Source organism: Mobula birostris, chromosome 20, assembly GCF_030028105.1.
Source record: "Mobula birostris isolate sMobBir1 chromosome 20, sMobBir1.hap1, whole genome shotgun sequence".
Classification (NCBI taxonomy): domain Eukaryota; kingdom Metazoa; phylum Chordata; class Chondrichthyes; order Myliobatiformes; family Myliobatidae; genus Mobula; species Mobula birostris.
Genome location: NC_092389.1, coordinates 56,988,687 through 57,007,822, shown reverse-complemented (window position 1 = coordinate 57,007,822; position 19,136 = coordinate 56,988,687). Strand labels below are relative to the sequence as shown.

Sequence of the window (19,136 nt, the reverse complement as noted above, 5' to 3'; positions counted from 1 at the left end):
TTCCACTCCTGGACCTTCACAGAGATCATTTCTCATCAGTACAAGTTTTAAAAACAATACGTTTCAATGTTCAAGTTCAACGTAAATTTATTACCGAAGTATGTCAACCAGATGCTATCAACAATTCAGTTTCTTGTTGGCAAGGCAACTCAATGCTCACCCGCAGCCTGGGCTAGGGAATGGGACCAATTCCAGAGGGGGACGGTTTGGTGAGTCTGAGACTTTGTGAATGAGCCCTAACACCATCCTCCTCATTCCCCTTATCCCTCCTCACTCCCCTCCCTCACACTCCACTGCATATGTTTGTGTGTGTCTGAGAGAGAGAGAGAGACCTGTCCGCCCACTTCACCCTCCAGCAACCATGTCCCCTCCAACCCAATGCAAACTCCTGTACATACAGTAATCCTTGCGGGCTCAAATGATCCAATAACATTATGCCCTCCCTCCTGCACCAAATCCTTAGACACATGTTAAACTGTATAATCTTCCTATTCTTGGCATGTGGCACAGATAACAGACCTGTGGTCACAGCCCTGGATGAGCTGCCCTTTAACTTAGCACCTCACTCCCTGCAGAACCTCGTTACTCTACCAGCCCATATCATTGGTCCCCACATGGATCACGACCTTCACTGTTCACCCTCCTGAGCAAAACTGAGTGCTCGGCCGGAGATAACCCAGACCTGGAGCACACAGGAAGCTACATACCATCCTGGAATCTCATTCTCACCCACAGAACATCCAGTACGTTCCCTTAGCTAATGATTCACCAATGACCACAGCACGCCTCTTCTCCACCCTCCCCTTCTCAGTTTTAGAACCAGACTAAGCGCCAGAGACCCTCCTGCTGTAACCTTCCTTTGCCAGGTTATCCCACCAGCTCCAGTTCCAGCTCCCACTCCTTAATGTGGATTATTCGGAGCTGAAGCTGGATGCCCTTCTCACAGGTGTAGTTATCAGGGACACAGGAGGGTCTCCTGCCTTCCCACATCCCGCAAGAGGAGCTTTCCACTATCCTGCCTGGCATCTTGACTGTTCTAACTGAGCAAATGTGAGGAAGGGGGCAAAAACACTTCCACCTCCAGTATAATGTTGCCTTCTCTGTGCGAAGGCTGTCCTGACTGAACCCTCAAAGAGGTAAAGCCTCAAAGTCTCTACTCCAACTCTGCTCAGTCCAGCACCGGCCACTCCATTTGCTGCTGCCTAACGTTGGCATCTTCTTGATAATCAATCCTGACTGTTGACTGGCCCCTGGTGAAAGCTCAAAAATAACCTGCCCTGAAACCACTGCCTTTAATGCTCAATTGGCGAACTTGAGTGAATTCCGTCCTCTCAAGCTTCTGATCTCTCCGATTAACGATGGGTCAAAGCCCGGCAGGGTGACACAAGGATGAGTGACTGATTGAAACCCATCCCACACTCAGAGCAGGTGACCACCCTCACCACAGTGTGAACCCGCCACTGTCTCTGCAGTGTGGATGAGTGTGTGAATGCCTTCCCACAGTCTGAGCAGGACAACGTCCTCTCACTGCTGAAAACAGTCTGGTGTGCAGACAGGCGAGATGAAAGTGTGAATTAATTCCAAGTTGGAACAGGTGAACGGCTTCTACTCAGTGTGAACTCGCTGATGTTCATTCAGTTGAGATGACTGAGTGAATTCCTTCCCGCAGTCTCAGCAGTTGTACAGTTTCTCCCCTGTGTATACGTGCGGAGTTCATTCAATACCGGATGACCGGCGAGACCTCTCTCAGAAAGGGGTATCCTTGGTCGCTCCAATAGTGTTGTAAGTAATCCTGGAGTAACAAACATCAGCCTCATCGGTCCAAAATGCACTTTCATGTCCCAACATCTTCTCAGTTAAGTTTCATTTCCATTCCTCAGACTTTCCGGCAAGTTCAGGGGTTCCTGTCCTCCAAAACATAGCATGACAGGTTTGGAGAGGGGGCACCACACAGAGCTCTATTTGAGTGCTCGCAGCATAAGAAATAAAGTGGATGGTCTTGAAATTCAGCTAGATTGGCAATATGACGTTGTGGCCAAATCTGAAACTTGGCTAAAGGATGGCTGCCACTGGGAAAAGAGAGTTGAGAATAGAGATACGACCAATAGAAAATGATACGGGAGATATTGTGATGGGAGACACAGAGATGGCAGAGGAACTGAATGCGTATTTTGCATGATTCTTCACGGTGGAAGGCATCTGCAGTACTGAATATCGGACATTCAAGAGTGTCAGGAAAGTGAAGCACATGCAGTGAAAGTTACAACTGAGAAGGTGCTCAGGAAGGTTAAAGGTCTGAGGGTGGATAAATCTCCTGGACCTGATGGAATGCACCTTCGGGTTCTGAAGGAAATAGCTGGAGAGATTTCGTCGGCATTACTAAAGATCTTTCAAGAATCGATAGATTCTGGCATAGTACCTGATGACTGGAACATTACAAATGTTACTCCACTATTTAAGAAGGGTGGAAGGCAGCAGAAAAGAAACTACAGACCTGAAAGCCTGGCTTCAGTGGTTGGGAAGTTGCTGGAATCGATCGTTATGGATGAGATTACGGAGTACTAGGAGGCACATGACAGGATAGGCCAAAGCCTGCGTGGTTTCCTGAAAGGAAAATCCTGCCTTAATAACCTACTGCAATTCTTTGCGGAAATTACAAGTTGGGTGGACAAAGGAGATGTGGTAGATGTGGTATACTTGGATTTTCAGGGGCCTTTGAAAGGTGCTGCACATGAGGCTGCTAAGCAAGATAAATCTCATGGAATTAGAGGGAATTTACTACCATGGTTGGAGCATTGGCTGATCAACAGAAAACAGAGTGGGAATAAAGGGATCCTGTTCTGGCTGGCTGCTGGTTACCAATGGAGTTCCACTGTGGTCGGTGTTGAGACCACTGCTTTTTATGATGTATGTCAATGACTTGGACTGTTGGATTAATGGATTTGTGGAAAAATTTGCCAATGATACAAAGATAGGTGGAGGAGCGGGTAGTGCTGAGGAAACAGAGTGCTGGCAGAGAGATTTAGATAGATTCAGGGAATGGGCCAAGAAGTAGTTAATGAAATACAATGTTGGAAAGTGTATGGTCATGCATATTGGTGAAAGAAATAAACAGGCAGATGATTATTTAGATTGGGAGAGAATTCAAAATGCAGAGATGCAAAGGAACTTGGAAGTCCTTGTGCAGGATACCTTAAAGGTTAACCTCCAGGCTGAGTCGGTGGTGAAGAAGGTGAATGCAATGTTGGCATTCATTTCTCGAGGTACAGAATATAAGGGCAGGGATGTGATGTTGAGGCTCTATAAGGCTCTCATGAGACCACACTTGGAGTATTCTGAGCAGTTTTGAGCTCCTTATTTTAGAGAGGATAAACTGACATTGGAGAGGGTTCAGAGAAGAGTCACAAGAATGATTCCAGGAATGAAAGGGTTACCACACGAGAAGCATCTGTCTTCTCTTGGGCTGTATTCCCTGGAGTTCAGGAGAATGGGGGGGGGGGGTCGGGAGGGGGAATCTCATGCAATCATATCGAATGTTAAAAGCTCTGAACAGAGTAGATATGGGAAAGTTATTCTATGACAAGACAGCACGATTTCAGGATTGAAGGACATCCATTTAGAACAGAGATGAGGAGAACTTACTTTACTCAGGGGGTGGTAAATTTGTGGAATTTGTGGCCATAAGCAACTGTGGAGGCCAAGTCATTTGGTGTGTTTAAGGCAGAGAGAGATAGGTTCTGGATTAGCCAGGCCATCAAAGGGTATGGAGAGAAGGCAGGGGAGTGGGGATGACTGGAAGAATTGGATCAGCCCATGACTGAATGGCGGAGCAGACTTGAAAGGGCAAATGGCCGACTTCTGCTCCTATATCTTATAGTCTTAATTGGGATGTCTGAGTGAATCCTTCCCCACATTCAGAACAGGTGAGTGGCATCCCCCAGTGTGAATTCGCTGATGTATTTTAAACTCAGAAGACCGAGTGAATTCCTTCCCACAATCTGAGCAGGTGAACGGTTTCTCCCCAGTGTGAATTCGCTGGTGTGCCTTCAGTTGAGATGACCGGGAGAAACTCTTCCGACATTCAGAGCAGATGAACGGCTTCTCCCCAGTGTGAATTTGGTTGTGCCTCAAAAGATGGGATGACCAAGTGAATCTCTTCCCACATTCAGAGCAGCTGAAAGGTTTCTCCCTAGTGTGAACTCGCTGATGAACCTTCAGTTGAGATGGCTGAATGAAGCCCTTCCCACATTCAGAGCATCTGAATGGCCTCTCCGTAGTGTGAAGTTTCTGATGTACCTGAAGTTGAGATGTCCGAGCAAATCCCTTACCGCATTCAGAGCAGATGAACGGCCTCTCCCCAGTGTGAAGTCGCTGATGCACCTTCAGTCGAGATGGCCGAGTGAAGCCCTTCCCACATTCAGAGCAGGTGAATGGCCATTCCCCAGTGTGAAATCGCTGATGATCCCTCAGTTGAGCTGAATGGGTGAATCCCTTCCCACATTCAGAGCAGATGAATGGTTTCTCCCCAGTGTGATCTAACTGGTGTGTCAGTAGTTGAGAATGCCGAATGAATCCTTTCCCACAGTCTGAGCAGGTGAACGGCCTCTCCGCAGTGTGAACAAACTGATGTTCTTTCAGCTGAGCTGAACAGGTGAATCCCTTCCCACATTCTGAGCAGGTGAACGGCCTCTCCCCAGTGTGAATTTGCTGGTGTTTCAAGAGATGAGATGAAAGACTGAATCCTTTCCCACATTCAGAGCAGGTGAACGGTCTCTCCACAGTGTGAACAAACTGATGTTGTCTCAGATGAGCTGAATATGTGAATCCCTTCCCACATTCTGAGCAGATGAATGGTTTCTCCCCAGTGTGAATTTGCTGGTGTCTTAAGAGCCGAGATGAAAGAATGAATCTTTTCCCACATTCAGAGCAGCTGAACGGCCTCTCCCCAGTGTGAACTCGCTGATGTGCCTGAAGTTGAGATGACCGAGCAAATCCCTTCCCACATTCAGAACAGATGTACGGCCTCTCCCCAGTGTGAATTTGCTGATGTATCTTCAGTCGACATGGCCGAGTGAATCCCTTACCACAGTCTGAGCAGGTAAACCGTCTCTCCCCAGTGTGAATGAACTGATGTTGTAGCAGGTGATTTGACTGAATGAATCCTTTCCCACAGTCTGAGCAGGTGAATGGCCTCTCCCCAGTGTGAACTCGCTGGTGTCTATGTAGTGTGGACGATTGAGTGAATCCCTTCCCACAGTCTGAGCAGGTGAACGGCATCTTTTCTGTGTGAACTCGCTGGTGTTCATTCAGTTGAGATGATTGAGTGAATCCTTTCCCACATTCAGAGCAGGTGAATGACTTCTGCCCAGTGTGAACTCACTGGTGTCACTGTGGCGTGATTGACTGTGTGAATGCCTTCCCACCGTCCGAGCAGGTCAATGTCCTCTCACTGGTGAATTTTCTGATATACCTTTAGCATCAATAACAGAATGGCTTCCCGCTTGCAGAACAGGTGGAGCATCTCACTATGGTGTGAACTTGCTGATGTATCTTCAGACTGGATGACTGAGTGGTTCCCCTCCCTCACACAGAGCGGGTGAATGGCCTCTCCCCACTGTGAACTCACTGGCGTGTCTGTGGGTAGCCTGTGAGTGAATCTCTTCCCACACTGAGAGAAGGAGAATGATATCTCTATGCGATCAATTCTCTGGCAACTCAGAAAGTCAGACGTTTGAATCACTTGTACAATCAAAGCAGTTGAGAACTGATCTCCAGTGAACAAATGCTGGTGTGTTCTCAGCTCCCGGTTCCAGTGAATTTTACAGAGTAAAAACAGAAAACTTCATCTCAAAGACAGAATACATTACCAGCTGGGATGAAACACTTCTTCATCTCCAAGGATCGACAACAGATGTGTTGGTGCAGCAAAGAAAATATTTGGTCACTCCTTAAATATCCAGACAGCAAAACTGATATGTTGTTGTGTTTGAGATTCCCGTACACAAGTGTTCTGCCATTTCAAACCTGTAAAAATATTGGCAATCGACATCAATGGGTGAAGGACAATATTTCAAGAGAGGTTTTAGTCTGTGGTGAGAACATAAGAACGTAAGAAATAGGAGCAGGAGTTGGCCATCTGGCCCTTTGAGCCTGATCCGCCATTGAATAAGATCATGGCTGATCTGGCCATGGACTCATCTCCACCTACCTGCCTTTTCCCCATAAACCTTAATTCCCCAACTATGCAAAAATCTATACAATCTTGACTTAAATACATTTACTGATGTAGCCTCCACTCCTTCATTGGTCAGAGAAATCCACAGATTCACTATCCTCTGGGAAAAGCAGTTCCTCCTCATCTCAATCTCCCACCGAACCTTGCGGCAATGTCCTCTAGTTCTGGTCTCATCTACCAGTGGAAACAACTTTCCTGCCTCTATCTTATCTGTTCCTTCCAGAATTTTACATGTTTCTTTCTGATCTCTAAATGTGAGCTCTGGCATCACAATTTTAGCAATTTCAACACAAGTTGGGGGTACTCAACTTCAGATATACCCCAGGATACTGTGTGAAGTGAGGAAGGAAATTGCTGAGCCTCTGGCGATGATCTTTGCACATCAATAGAGAGAGGAAAAGTACTAGAGGATGAGGAGATATTGTACCCTTTTCAAGAAAGGGAGTAGAGATAAGCCAGGAAATTACAGACCAGTGGTTCTTACTTCAGTGGAGGGCAAGTTGTTGGAGAAGCTCCTGAGAGACGGTCTTCTATTGGCTCTCCTCCATTATGTCCCGTTTAAGTTTAGAGACAATAAGAAGTGGGACATTTGATACATCCTTTAAATTTGAGCAAATCTGGTGACCTTTTATCCAATATTTTCATTTAATTTGATTTATTACTCTTTCATTTTTTTCTGACATTTTAGATTTGATCAGGAAGTCTTTCTTTCTTCTTTTTTGGTCGTACCCTCTAAATGGACTGCCCAGTCCCTCTTTTTTTGTTTTTTTCTTCTATAGTGTAGTGGATTTTTTTTCTGTTCACTTATAAAAATATAACAATTACAGCAAGGAAACAGGCCATCTCGGCCCTTCTAGTCCGTGCCGAACGCTTACTCTCACCTAGTCCCATCTCCCTGCACTCAGCCCATAACCCTTCATTCCTTTCCTGTCCATATAACCACCCAATTTTTTTTAAGTGAGAAAATCGAGCCTGCCTCTACTACTTCTACTGGAAGCTCGTTCCACACAGCTACCACTCTCCGAGTCAAGAAGTTCCCCCTCGTGTTACCCCTAAACTTTTGCCCCTTAGCTCTCAACTCATGTCCTCTTGCTTGAATCTCCCCTACACTCAATGGAAAAAGTCTATCCACGTCAACTCTATCTATCCCCCTCATAATTTTAAATACCTCTATCAAGTCTCCCCTCAACCTTCTACGCTCCAAAGAATAAAGACCTAACTTGTTCAACCTTTCTCTGTAACTTAGGTGCTGGAACCCAGGTAACATTCTAGTAAATCTTCTCTGCCCTCTCTCAATTTTGTTGACATCGTTCCTATAATTCGGTGACCAGAACTGTACACAATACTCGAAATTTGGCATTACCAATGGCTTGTACAATTTTAACATTACATTCCAGCGACGGAAGACGAGAGGTGCCCTTACAGATGTGTATAAGATGATGAAAGGCATTGATCGTGTGGGTAGCCAGAGGCTTTTTCCTGGGGCTGAACTGGCAAACACGAGGGGCGTAGTTTTAAGGTGCTTGGAAGTTGGGTCAAAGGGGATGTCAGAGGTAGGTTTTTCACACAGAGAGTAGTAGGTGCATGGAATGCACTGCCAGCGATGATGGTAGGGGCAGATACCATGGAGTCTTTTGAGAGACTGTTAGATATGTACGTGGAGCTCAGGAAAACGGAGTGCAATGCGGTTGGGAAATCCGAGGCAGTTTCTAGAATAGGTTACATGGACGGCACAACACTGTGGGCCGAAGGGCCTGTAATATATTGTAGATTTCTATGTTTCTATATGCACTCATCTTCGAACAAGGCACAGATCAGACATTCTGACTGACCATCAAATTCTCTGACTGTATTCCTGTCTGTGTGAGAATGGGCTATTTCTGACTTCAATCAACCTGTGACTTGGCTGAATTCGTCTCTGTCCTTTGGTATTATTTCAAGTTCTAGTCATGTTCCACAAGACTACAAAGAGCACTTGTTTCTACATGTATGATCCTGGAGATTTACTAATTACTCGGATACCCTCCCACCAGCTGATTGACAGTGAGGAACCCATCGATGGCAATGCCAATGAATATAAAGTGGAGGGCAGTGGCTATTCTCACTGGACTGCGGCACTTTTGTGATGTGAAAGCCACAAGTCACTTGTCATCGAGGCAAAGGTGTTTCATATCGTTATTCACTCAGAGAGAACTAAATCTGACGGAAAGTTTTATTTCCATACAGCACTAATTGACATTTTCACCGACTGGAAGGTAAACTCTTCAACCGAGATTAACTGGGAACTATATTTTTGTTCGGAGTTCATAATCTCTCGGATTTACATAGCTGGAGCTCGGCAGTGTTTGGGAGATACATCCGCTCGCCCTTCCTTTGACTGTACGGGACAACGCCGGTACGATCGCCCATGGCTGCCACTTTACCCAGAAGCCCTAACGATGAGAAACCTCCCTGTCCACCATCGAAATACAGGAATGCGCATGTGCGGCAAAACTGGCGGCGGAGACGCCCGCGGCCTACGAGTCGAAAGCTCTCTTGGGCCCGGGTACGGATCGTGGGGCTGAGAAAGAGGGAAAGGACTAGGACTGTCGTGGGTTGCAGCACCAGTGTGGCTGGAAATCACAGTAATTGTCCTTCGGTCGCGTTTCAGACGCCGGTGATTACTTTTTACCGCCCGGAGCTCGCTCTTACCTGCCACCGATCACTGTGAGCTTCTCGTCTACACAGCGCATGCGCGATATCCGCATTGGTCCCGACGACCACGCATGCGCATTGGTTTAAATTGGAGACAATCTGCAGATGCGGAAACCAAAGCAACTCACACAAAGTGCTGGAGGAACTCGGGGAGGCGGCAGCAACTATGGAGAGGAGTGAACAGTCGGCGTTTCAGACCGAGACCTTTCAAATCTCTTACTATCTCTTCTTTCAGTTAGTCCTGACGAAGGATCTCGGCCCGATACATCGACTGCTCATCTTTCTATAGATGGTGCCCGGCCGACTGCGTTCACCAGCAACTTTTGAGTGTTGCCCGTCTTCAGGACTGGAAAGGAAGGGAGGGTGTCAAAATGTGGGGGGAGATGAGGTGATAGGTGAAACCGGGACATAACAAACAACTGGCTAGTTTACGATGTTAAATGTCCGTTACGTCGCTTCTTTTTTCGAGTTCTGTGCCTGAAGATCGCAAAGATCCCGGGTCTTCAGACACACCGCAGATATTCCGACACCCCCGACGACAAACGGGTCTCCTGTCGTGACACCTACCCTCGATCCGCCCGTCTCGACAACCCCGAAATCCTAGGCTTCCGAATTCGAGCCGAACTCTTGGGCCGAGCCTTTTGCGTGCCGAACAACGGCCAGTAATGGAACCCCGACAGCGGGTCGCATTTCGGCAAAGAACTGTAATCAGCGTCTAACCCCAGGTAAGAGTTTTAAAAAGAACCATGAAATGGAAAAATAGAGATATTAAAGATGGAAATAGAGCTTTTTTCCGAAGATGCAAGCAAAGGAGTCGCCGCTAGGCCCCATTAACCTTTCTAAGCTTCGTCTTCATTGCCTAATCCGATGTCTAATTTACACACATGCCTGTGCCTAAACCCAAATGATCTCTAACACGCCCACGTGCTTCTTCCTAAACCCAAACTGATCTCTAACTCGCCCACATGCTTGTTCCTAAACCCAAATAATCTCTAACTCACCCAAATGCTTGTCCCGAAACTCAGACTGATCTCTAAAACCCAGACCCCTGTCCCCAAGCCTAAATCTGTCCTCCCACAACATGGCATCCCAGCCACTGAATCCTAATCTGCATTGTAACTCCTCACATCCCTGTCTCTGAACTTATTCTGATCTCGAACACCCCACATCACAGTCGCTAAACCCTAATGCATCCTGGAATCTAACACCCCACCTCTGTCCCTAAACCCTCATGTAATCTGATATCTAACAAACCTAAACTGATATCGAGCACCCCACATTATTGTCCCTAAACCCTAATGCAGTCTGGTATCTCACACCCCACAAGTCTGTACTTAAACCTAATCTGATGCCTAAGACTCCACACCACTGTCTCTAATCCCTAATGTAATCTGATGTCTATCACCCCACATCTGTCCCCAAAACTAATCTCTTCTGATCACTGACACCCCACTTCCCAGACCCTGAAGCATAATTTGAACCTTGCCTGTCCCTAAACCCTGACCTGACTTCTACGCACCCCCCACCATATCTCTGTCCCCAAACGGAAATGGAGCCTCTCACAACGTCTCATCCCTGCACCTTACTGTCATATGAACACTAATTTCCTGACATCCCTTTCTTGAAATCTTAAACCGAACACAGAACCCCCTCCTCCCTGTTCCTAAAGGTTAGTCTGACCTCTCACACCCCACCCTCCTGTCCCTAAACGTTAACCAACCTAACCCACCACAACCATGTCCCTAAACGCCAATCTATACCTCTCCACATCCCTCATCCGAGACCCTAATCTCACCTCTCAATCTCCAGACCACTGTCCCTGAAGCTTAATTTGACCTCAAACACCCCACATCCCTAAATCTAAACTCTCATCTAATTTGACGTCCAATACCCCACATCCCTGAAACTGGACACTGTCCTGACCTCAATCCCACCATAACCATGTCCCCAAATGCTAGTCTGACCTCTAACTTCCCACATATTGATCCAAAATATAACCTGAACTCTATATCTCCACATCCGTGTCCCTAAATCCTGATCGGAGCAAACTCTAATGCATGGGCCACACAAAAGTCGCACGGCTCCTTGATACTGAATCTCGGTGAAGAGATCAGAAGCACAAGACGGGCTGTTTTCCCAATCACAAGTTATCCTAACAGTGGCACACTTCTCATTTTCCCGGTACACGAAATGCCAATGAAAATGACGTGGTATCAAGCAAGGCAGGGAACCAGTAAGTTAAACCCAAGCTGGGAGCACAGAAAACGGTTCAGCACAAAACCAAAGTGACAGGGTGGAATGACACTGAATCTCCAGCAAACCTTGTTAACTTAACCCACGCAATTCTCTGTTCCCAGATTTAGAATAAAGATCAGTGTAGATCAAAAGCAGGGAAGTTACATCTCACTTACTTTGAGATGAGGCGTTATAAATACACCTTAAAACATTCTACTCTCCAAAATGTCAAACAGAACCAAATAACGAGAACTAAAACACCTGAACCGTCAAAATGACACGGCTTTCATTATCTTGGTACGTGGGATGTGGACAGGCTGGGCCTGATCAACCTCGGCTGAGTCACCGAGGAAAGGGCGTCTGGTAATGTCACCAGGTTCGGGTACGGCTCAAGTGCGGAGTGAGAGACACTGAAGCAGGTCGGTATTTCACAGATGTTAATACGAACAGTGCTAAATGGAAAATAAAACAATAAACGCAAGGCCAAACAGGGCCGGTAACTAACACTCTCAAAAGGAAAATGAAGCCGACACTGCGGCTGAAAAGAACATCTGATCATTAAACGAAAACCGCTAGTCTTCGGGATCAGTTGATTTGAAAGACCAACATCTCAGGGAAGGCCGAATGAAAAACAGCAGCGAAGAGCTGTCATGTTCTGTTTCAAATCTCGACAAGCACTACGATGACAGGAATGGAGTTAACTCATGTATTTCTTTCGGGTGTCAGACGTGGGAATCCTGGGAGACTATCAGCCTCCCTGATGGCCACATCTGCCCCAGGTGCACCAAGATGCATCTCCTCAGAGACCGTGCTAGGGATCTGGAGCTGCGGCTTCATAACCGACAACTTATTAGGAAAAGTGAAGAGGTAATAAACAGGAGCTACAGGGAGGTAGTCATCGCTGGGCTACAGGGGTCAGAAAACTGCGTGACTGTCAGGAGAGGGAAGGAAAATGCTCGGATAGTGGAGAGCACCGCTGTGGCTGCCCCCTGGGCAACAAGTATCTCGTTTTGGATGCTGTTGAGGGGGATGACCTGACAGAGTACAGCCACGGTGACCGGGTCCCTGGCACTGAGCCTGGCGCTGTTGTGCAGGAGGGAAGGAGAGAGAAGAGGAATGCGGTAGTCATAGGGGATTCTATAGCCTGATAGAGATACCGGCATGGTGTGTTGCCTCCCAGGTGCCAGGGTACGGGATGTCTCGGATCGGGTCCTGAATATTCTGAAGGGGGAGGGTGAGCAGCCTGTTGTCTTGGTACATGTTGGTACCAATGATGTAGATAGGACAAAGGAGGAGGTCCTGAAGAGAGATTTCCAGGAGTTAGGAAGGAAGCTGAGAAGCAGGACCTCCAGGGTAGTAATCTCGGGATTGCTACCTGTGCCACGTGCTAGTGAGGGCAAGAATAGTAGGATCAGGCAGATGAATGCGTGGCTGAGACACTGGTGCAGGGGGCAGGGCTTCAGATTCTTGGATCATTGGGATCTCTTCTGGGGGAAGTATGACCTGTTCAAAAAGGACAGGTTACACCCGAACCCGAAGGGGACCAATATCCTGGCGGGAAAGTTTAATACAGCCGTTAGGGAGGGTTTAAAATAATTTGGCAGGGGGGTGGGAACTGGAATGACAGAGCGGAGGAAGGGGAAAACAGAATTAAATCTAAGATAGTGAGCAGTAAAGATGTCAGGAAAGACAGGCAGGTGATGGGGCAAATTTGTAGTCATTGGAATAAGTTGCAGTGCAATAAAGTTGCAGTGAAATCAAAGCGAAAAGTACCAAATACTGGTCTTAAGGTGTTATACTTAAATGCACGCAACATAAGGAATAAGGTGGATGATCTTGTCGTACAGCTACAGATTGGCAGGTATGATATTGTGGCCATCACTGAGATGTGGCTAAAGGATGCATCTCCCTGGGAGCTGAACGGCCAAGGATACACGGTGTATCGGAAGGATAGGAAGGTAGGCAGAGGGGGAGGCGTGGCTTTATTGGTAAGAAATGATATTAAATCATTAGAAAGAGGTGATATAGGATTGGAAGGTGCAGAATCTTTAAGGGTTGAGCTAAGAAATTGCAAGGGTAAAAGGACCCTGATGGCAGTTACTTATAGGGCTCCAAACAGCTGCAGGGTTGTGGACCTCAAATTACAACAGGAAATAGAAAAGGCTTGTCAGAAGGGCAGTGTTATGATAATTGTGGGGAATTTAACATGCGAGTGGATTGGGAAAAACAGGTCAGCACTGGATCTCAAGAGAGAGAATTTGTGGAATGTCTGTGAGATGGCTTTTTAGAACAGCTTGTTGTTGAGCCCACTAGGGGATCGGCTGTACTGGATTGGGTATTGTGTAATGAACTGGAGGTGATTAGAGAGATTGAGGTGAAGGGACCCTTAGGAGGCAGTGATCATAACATGATTGAGTTCACTGTGACATTTGAAAAAGAGAAGCTGAAATCTGATGTGTCGGTATTTCAGTGGAGTAAAGGAAATCACGGTGGCATGAGAGAGGAAGTGGCCAAAGTTGACTGGAAAGAGACACTGGCGGGAAAGACAGCAGAGCAGCAGTAGCTGGAGTTTATGCGAGAAGTGAGGAAGGTGCAAGACAGGTATATTCCAGAAAAGAAGAAATTTTCAAATGGAAAAATGATGCAACCGTGGTTGACAAGAGAAGTCAAAGCCAAAGTTAAAGCAAAGGAGAGGCCATACAAGGAAGCAAAAATTAGTTCGAACACAGAGGATTGGGAAGTTTTTAAAACCTTACAAAAGGAAACTAAGAAGGTCATTAAGAGAGAAAAGATTAACTATGAAAGGAAACTAGCAAATAATATCACTTTGGATACTAAAAGCTTTTTCAAGTATATAAAGTGTAAAAGACAGGTGTGAGTAGATATAGGACGGATAGAAAATGATGCTGGAGAAATTGTAATGGGAGATAAGGAGATGGCAGAGGAACTGAACGAGTATTTTGCATCAGTCTTCACTGAGGAAGACATCAGCAGTATACCGGACACTCAGTATACCGGAGCAGGGAAGAGAAGTGTGCGCAGTCACAATTACGACAGAGAAAGTACACAGGAAGCTGAATAGTCTAAAGGTAGATAAATCTCCTGGACCAGATGGAATGCACCCTCGTGTTCTGAAGGAAGTAGCTGTGGAGAAAACGGAGGCATTAGCGATGATCTTTCAAAAGTCGATAGATTCTGGCATGGTTCCGGAGGACTGGAAGATTGCAAATGTCACTCTGCTATTTAAGAAGGGGGCAAGGAAGCAAAAAGGAAATTATAGACTTGTTAGCTTGACATCGGCGGTTGGGAAGTTGTTAGAGTCGATCGTCAAGGATGAGGTTACAGAGTACCTGGAGGCATATGACAAGATAGGCAGAACTCAGCATGGATTCCTTAAAGGAAAATCCTGCCTGACAAACCTATTACAATTTTTTGAGGAAATTACCAGTAGGCTAGACAAGGGAGATGCAGTGGATGTTGTATATTTGGATGTTCCTTCCCGCAGTCTGAGCAGTTGAACAGTTTCTCCCCAGTGTTTACTCGCTGATGTTCATTCAATACTGGACTGAAAGTGATAATATTAGAATGCACACAACATAAGAATTAAAATCGATGATCCTGAAATTCAGCTACAGATTGGCAAGTATGATGTTGTGGCTACCCCTGAAACTTCACAAGAGTATGGCTGCCATTGGGAGCTGAACATCCAAGGATATACGGTGTATCGGAAAGAGAGGTCAGTAGGCAGAGGGGGTGGTGTGGCCTTGTGTATAAGAAATGATATTAAATCATCAGAAAGGGATGACACAGGATCAGAAGGTGTAGAGTCTCTATGGTTGGAGGTAAGAAATGGCAAGGGTAAATGGACCCTAATGGCAGTTCTATACAGGCCTCCAAACAGCAGTCGGGATGTGGATTACAAATTACCGCAGGAGATAGAAAAGGCATATCAGAAGGGCAATGTCATGATAATTATTGGTGATTTTAACATGAAAATGGATTGGGAGAAACAGGCCAGTATTGGACCTCAAGTGAGCGCATTTGCGAAATACCTGAGGGATCGCTTTTTAGAACAGCTTGTTGTTGAGCCCACTAGGTCATTGGCTGTGCTGGATTGGGTGTTGTGCAATGATCCGGCGGTGATAAGTGAGATTAAGGTTGAGGAACCCTTGGGGTCAGTGATCAAAATATGATTGAGTCCACTTTGAAATTTGAGAAGGAGAAACTAAATTCCAATGTGTTGGTATTTCAGTGGAATAAAGGAAATTACAATTGCATGAGAGGGGAACTGGCCAAAGTTGACTGGAAAGGGACTCGAGCAGGAAGGACAGCAAGGCAGCAATGGCTGGAATTCCTGCAAAAAATGAAGGAAGTGCAAGACGGATATATTCTTAACAAGAAGGAATTTTCAAATGGAAGAAGGACGCTACCGTGGTTGACAAGTGAAGTCAGAGCCAAAGTAAAAGCAAAAGACAAGGAAGAAAAAGTTAGTGAAAGATAGAGGATTGGGAAGCTTTTAAAAACTTGCAGAAGAAAACTAAGAAGGTCATGAGGAAGGGAAAGATGAATTGCGAAAGGAAGCTGGTGACTAATATCAAGAGGATGCGAAAAGCATTTTTGAAGTGCAACACGCTGTAAGGTTTCACTGCTGATGTAATGGCTTCACTGTAATGTTCCACTGCTGAGGTAATGGTTTCTCTGTGGCATCAATGTTTGGGTTACGGCGAGAGATAATGGGGCATGCTAGCCAATGAGCAGGATGTTGTTCTTTCTTGCGTGTCTGGGAGCCGGGAATTCACGGGTCGTTTGCCGGGGAGAAATGAGCAGAGGAGACGCGAATGGAGAGAGTTGGTAGACCTCGGATGGAGTGGACTTGTAGTGAGGGTCCGAAGGTCAGCGAGGATCAGAGGTCGATGGTGGACAAACAGCTTATCAGTGAGCTCCAACATTGTACAATAGACTGTTTCATGAGAATGGGCCCTTTTTCTTTTTTGTTTTCTTCACGAACCATATCATTAAATTAGGAGTTATAAAGCTCAATCGTTTAATCACATACTGTGCACTGTTTGTTATTTCGTACTGATTTGTAACAGGGGACACCACACAACATCCACTCAAATAAGATTTCTTAAGTTTGTCCGGGCCAGGGGCTATCATCCCCTATGTTAAGCCACTAGACGAAGCGAGAGTTAGGGTAGAAAGGGTAAGAGAGTTGAGGATACATATAGGACAAACAGAAAATGACGCAGGAGATATTGTAATGGGAGACACAGAGATGGCAGAAGAGCTAAATGCATACATTGCATCATTCTTCACATTGTAAGACATCTGCAGTACTGAATATCGGACATTCAAGAGTGTCAGGGAAGTGAAGTACATGCAGTGAAAATTACGACTGAGAAGGTGCTCAGGAAGTTTAATGGTCTGAGGGTGGATAAATCTCCTGGACCTGATGGAATGCATCTTTGGGTTCTGAAGGAAATAGCTGGAGCGATTGCACAGGTATTAGTAACGAACTTTCAGGAATCGATAGATTCTGGCATAGTACCTGATGACTGGAAAATTACAAATGTTACTCCACTGTTTAAGAAGGGTGGGGGGCAGCAGAAAAGAAACTACAGACCTGAAAGCCTGACTTCAGTGGTTGGAAAGTTGCTGGAATCGATTGTTACGGATGAGATTACGGAGTACGGGGAGGCACATGACAGGATAGGCCAAAGCCTGCGTGGTTTCCTGAAAGGAAAATCCTGCCTTACTAACCTACTGCAATTCTTTGAGAAAATTACAAGTTGGGTAGACAAAGGAGATGTAGTAGATGTGGTGTATTTGGATTTTCAGTGGGCCTTCAAAAGGTACTGCACATGTGGCTGCTTAGCAAGATAAATCCCGTGGAATTACAGGGAAGTTACTAGCATGGGTGGGGCATTGGCTGATCAACAGAAAACAGAGTGGGAATAAAGGGATCCTATTCTGGCTGGTGCCGGTTACCAATGGAGTTCCACTGTGGTCGGTGTTGAGATCACTGCTTTTTACAATGTATGTCAATGACTTGGGCTATTGGATTAATGGACTTGCGGCTAAATTTGCCAATGATACAAAGATAGGTGGAGGAACAGGTAATGCTGAGGAAACAGAGTGCTAGCAGAGAGATTTAAATAGTTTCAGGGAACGGGCCAAGAAGTAGTCAATGAAATACAATGTTGGAAAGTGTATGGTCGTGCATATTGGTGAAATAAATAAACAGGCAGACAATTACTTAGATTGGGAGAGAATTCAAAATGCGGAAATGGAAAGGAACTTGGAAGTTCTTGTGTAGGATATCCTAAAGGTTAACCTCCAGGCTGAGTCGGTGGTGAAGAAGGTGAATGCAATGGTTGCATTCATTTCTAGAGGTACAGAATATAAGAGCAGGGATGTGATGTTGAGGCTCTATAAGGCTCTCATGAGACCACACTTGGAGTATTGTAAGCAGTTTTGGGCTCCTTATTTTAGAATGGATATACTGACATTGGAGAGGGTTCAGAGAAGATTCACAAGAATGATTCCAGGAATGAAAAGGTTACCATACGAGAAGCATCTGGCTTCTCTTGGGCTGTATTCCCTGGAGTTCAGCAGAATGGTGGGGGGGGGAAGATGGGGGGGGGGGAATCTCATTGGAACATTCTGAATGTTAAAAGCTCTGAACAGATTAGATATGGGAAAATTATTTCCCATGGTAGGGGAGTCTATGACAACAGGGCACGATTTCAGGATTGAAGGACATCCATTTAGAATGGAGATGAGGAGAACTTACTTTACTCAGAGGGTGGTAAATTTGTGGAATTGTTGCCACAACCAACTGTGGAGGGCAAGTCATTTGGTGTGTTTAAGGCAGAGAAAGATGGGTTCTTGATTAGCCAGGCCATCAAAGGGTATGGGGAGAAGGCAGGGGAGTGGGGATGACTGGAAGAATTGGATCAGCCCATGACTGAATGGCCGACTTCTGCTCCTATATCTTCTAGTCTTAATTGGGATGTCTGAGTGAATCCCTTCCCACATTCTGAGCAGATGAATGGTTTCTCCCCAGTGTGAATTTGCTGGTGTCTTAAGTGCCCCGATGAAAGAATGAATCCTTTCCCACATTCAGAGCAGCTGAACGGCCTCTCCCCAGTGTGAACTCGCTGATGTGCCTGAAGTTGAGATGACCGAGCAAATCCCTTCCCACATTCAGAGCAGATGTACGGCCTCTCCCCAGTGTGAATTTGCTGATGTAACTTCAGTCGAGATGGCCGTGTGAATCCCTTACCACAGTCTGAGCAGGTAAACCGTCTCTCCCCAGTGTGAACTCGCTGGTGTCTATGTAGTGTGGGCGATTGAGTGAATCCCTTCCCACAGTCTGAGCAGGTGAACGGCATCTTTTCTGTGTGAACGAGCTGGTGTTCATTCAGTTGAGATGATTGAGTGAATCCTTTCTCATATTCAGAGCAGGTGAATGGCTTCTCCCCGGTGTGAACTCGCTGGTGTCTCTGTAGTTTGGAGGAGTGAGTGAATCCCTTCCCACAGTCTGAGCAGGTGAACGGCATCTTTTCAGTGTGAACGAGCTGGTGTTCATTCAGTTGAGATGATTGAGTGAACCCTTTCCCACATTCAGAGCAGGTGAATGGCTTCTCCTCGGTGTGAACTCGCTGGTGTCACTGTGTTGTGGTTGAGTGTGTGAATGCCTTCCCACCGTCCGAGCAGGTCAATATTCTCTCACTGGTGAATTTTCTGATATACCTTTAGCATCAATAACAGAATGGCTTCCCACTGTCAGAACAGGTGGAGCATCTCACTATGGTGTGAACTTGCTGATGTATCTTGAGACTGGATGACTGAGTGGTTCCCCTCCCTCACACAGAGCGGGTGAATGGCCTCTCCCCACTGTGAACTCTGGCATATCTGCAGGTAGCCTGTGAGTGAATCTCTTCCCACACTGAGAGAAGCAGAATGACAT

The 19,136-nt window shown here is 46.1% G+C and overlaps 1 protein-coding gene across 1 annotated transcript; it reads right to left on the bottom strand.

Moving 5' to 3' along the window:
- Positions 1 to 69: 69 nt before the first annotated feature.
- Positions 70 to 18,772, bottom strand: LOC140184997 (uncharacterized). The gene is given in 3 exon segments (XM_072238227.1): positions 70 to 5,427; positions 8,927 to 9,028; positions 18,145 to 18,772. Coding segments are annotated over 3 exon segments (2,232 nt in total). The 5' UTR covers positions 18,727 to 18,772; the 3' UTR covers positions 70 to 3,879.
- Positions 18,773 to 19,136: the final 364 nt, after the last annotated feature.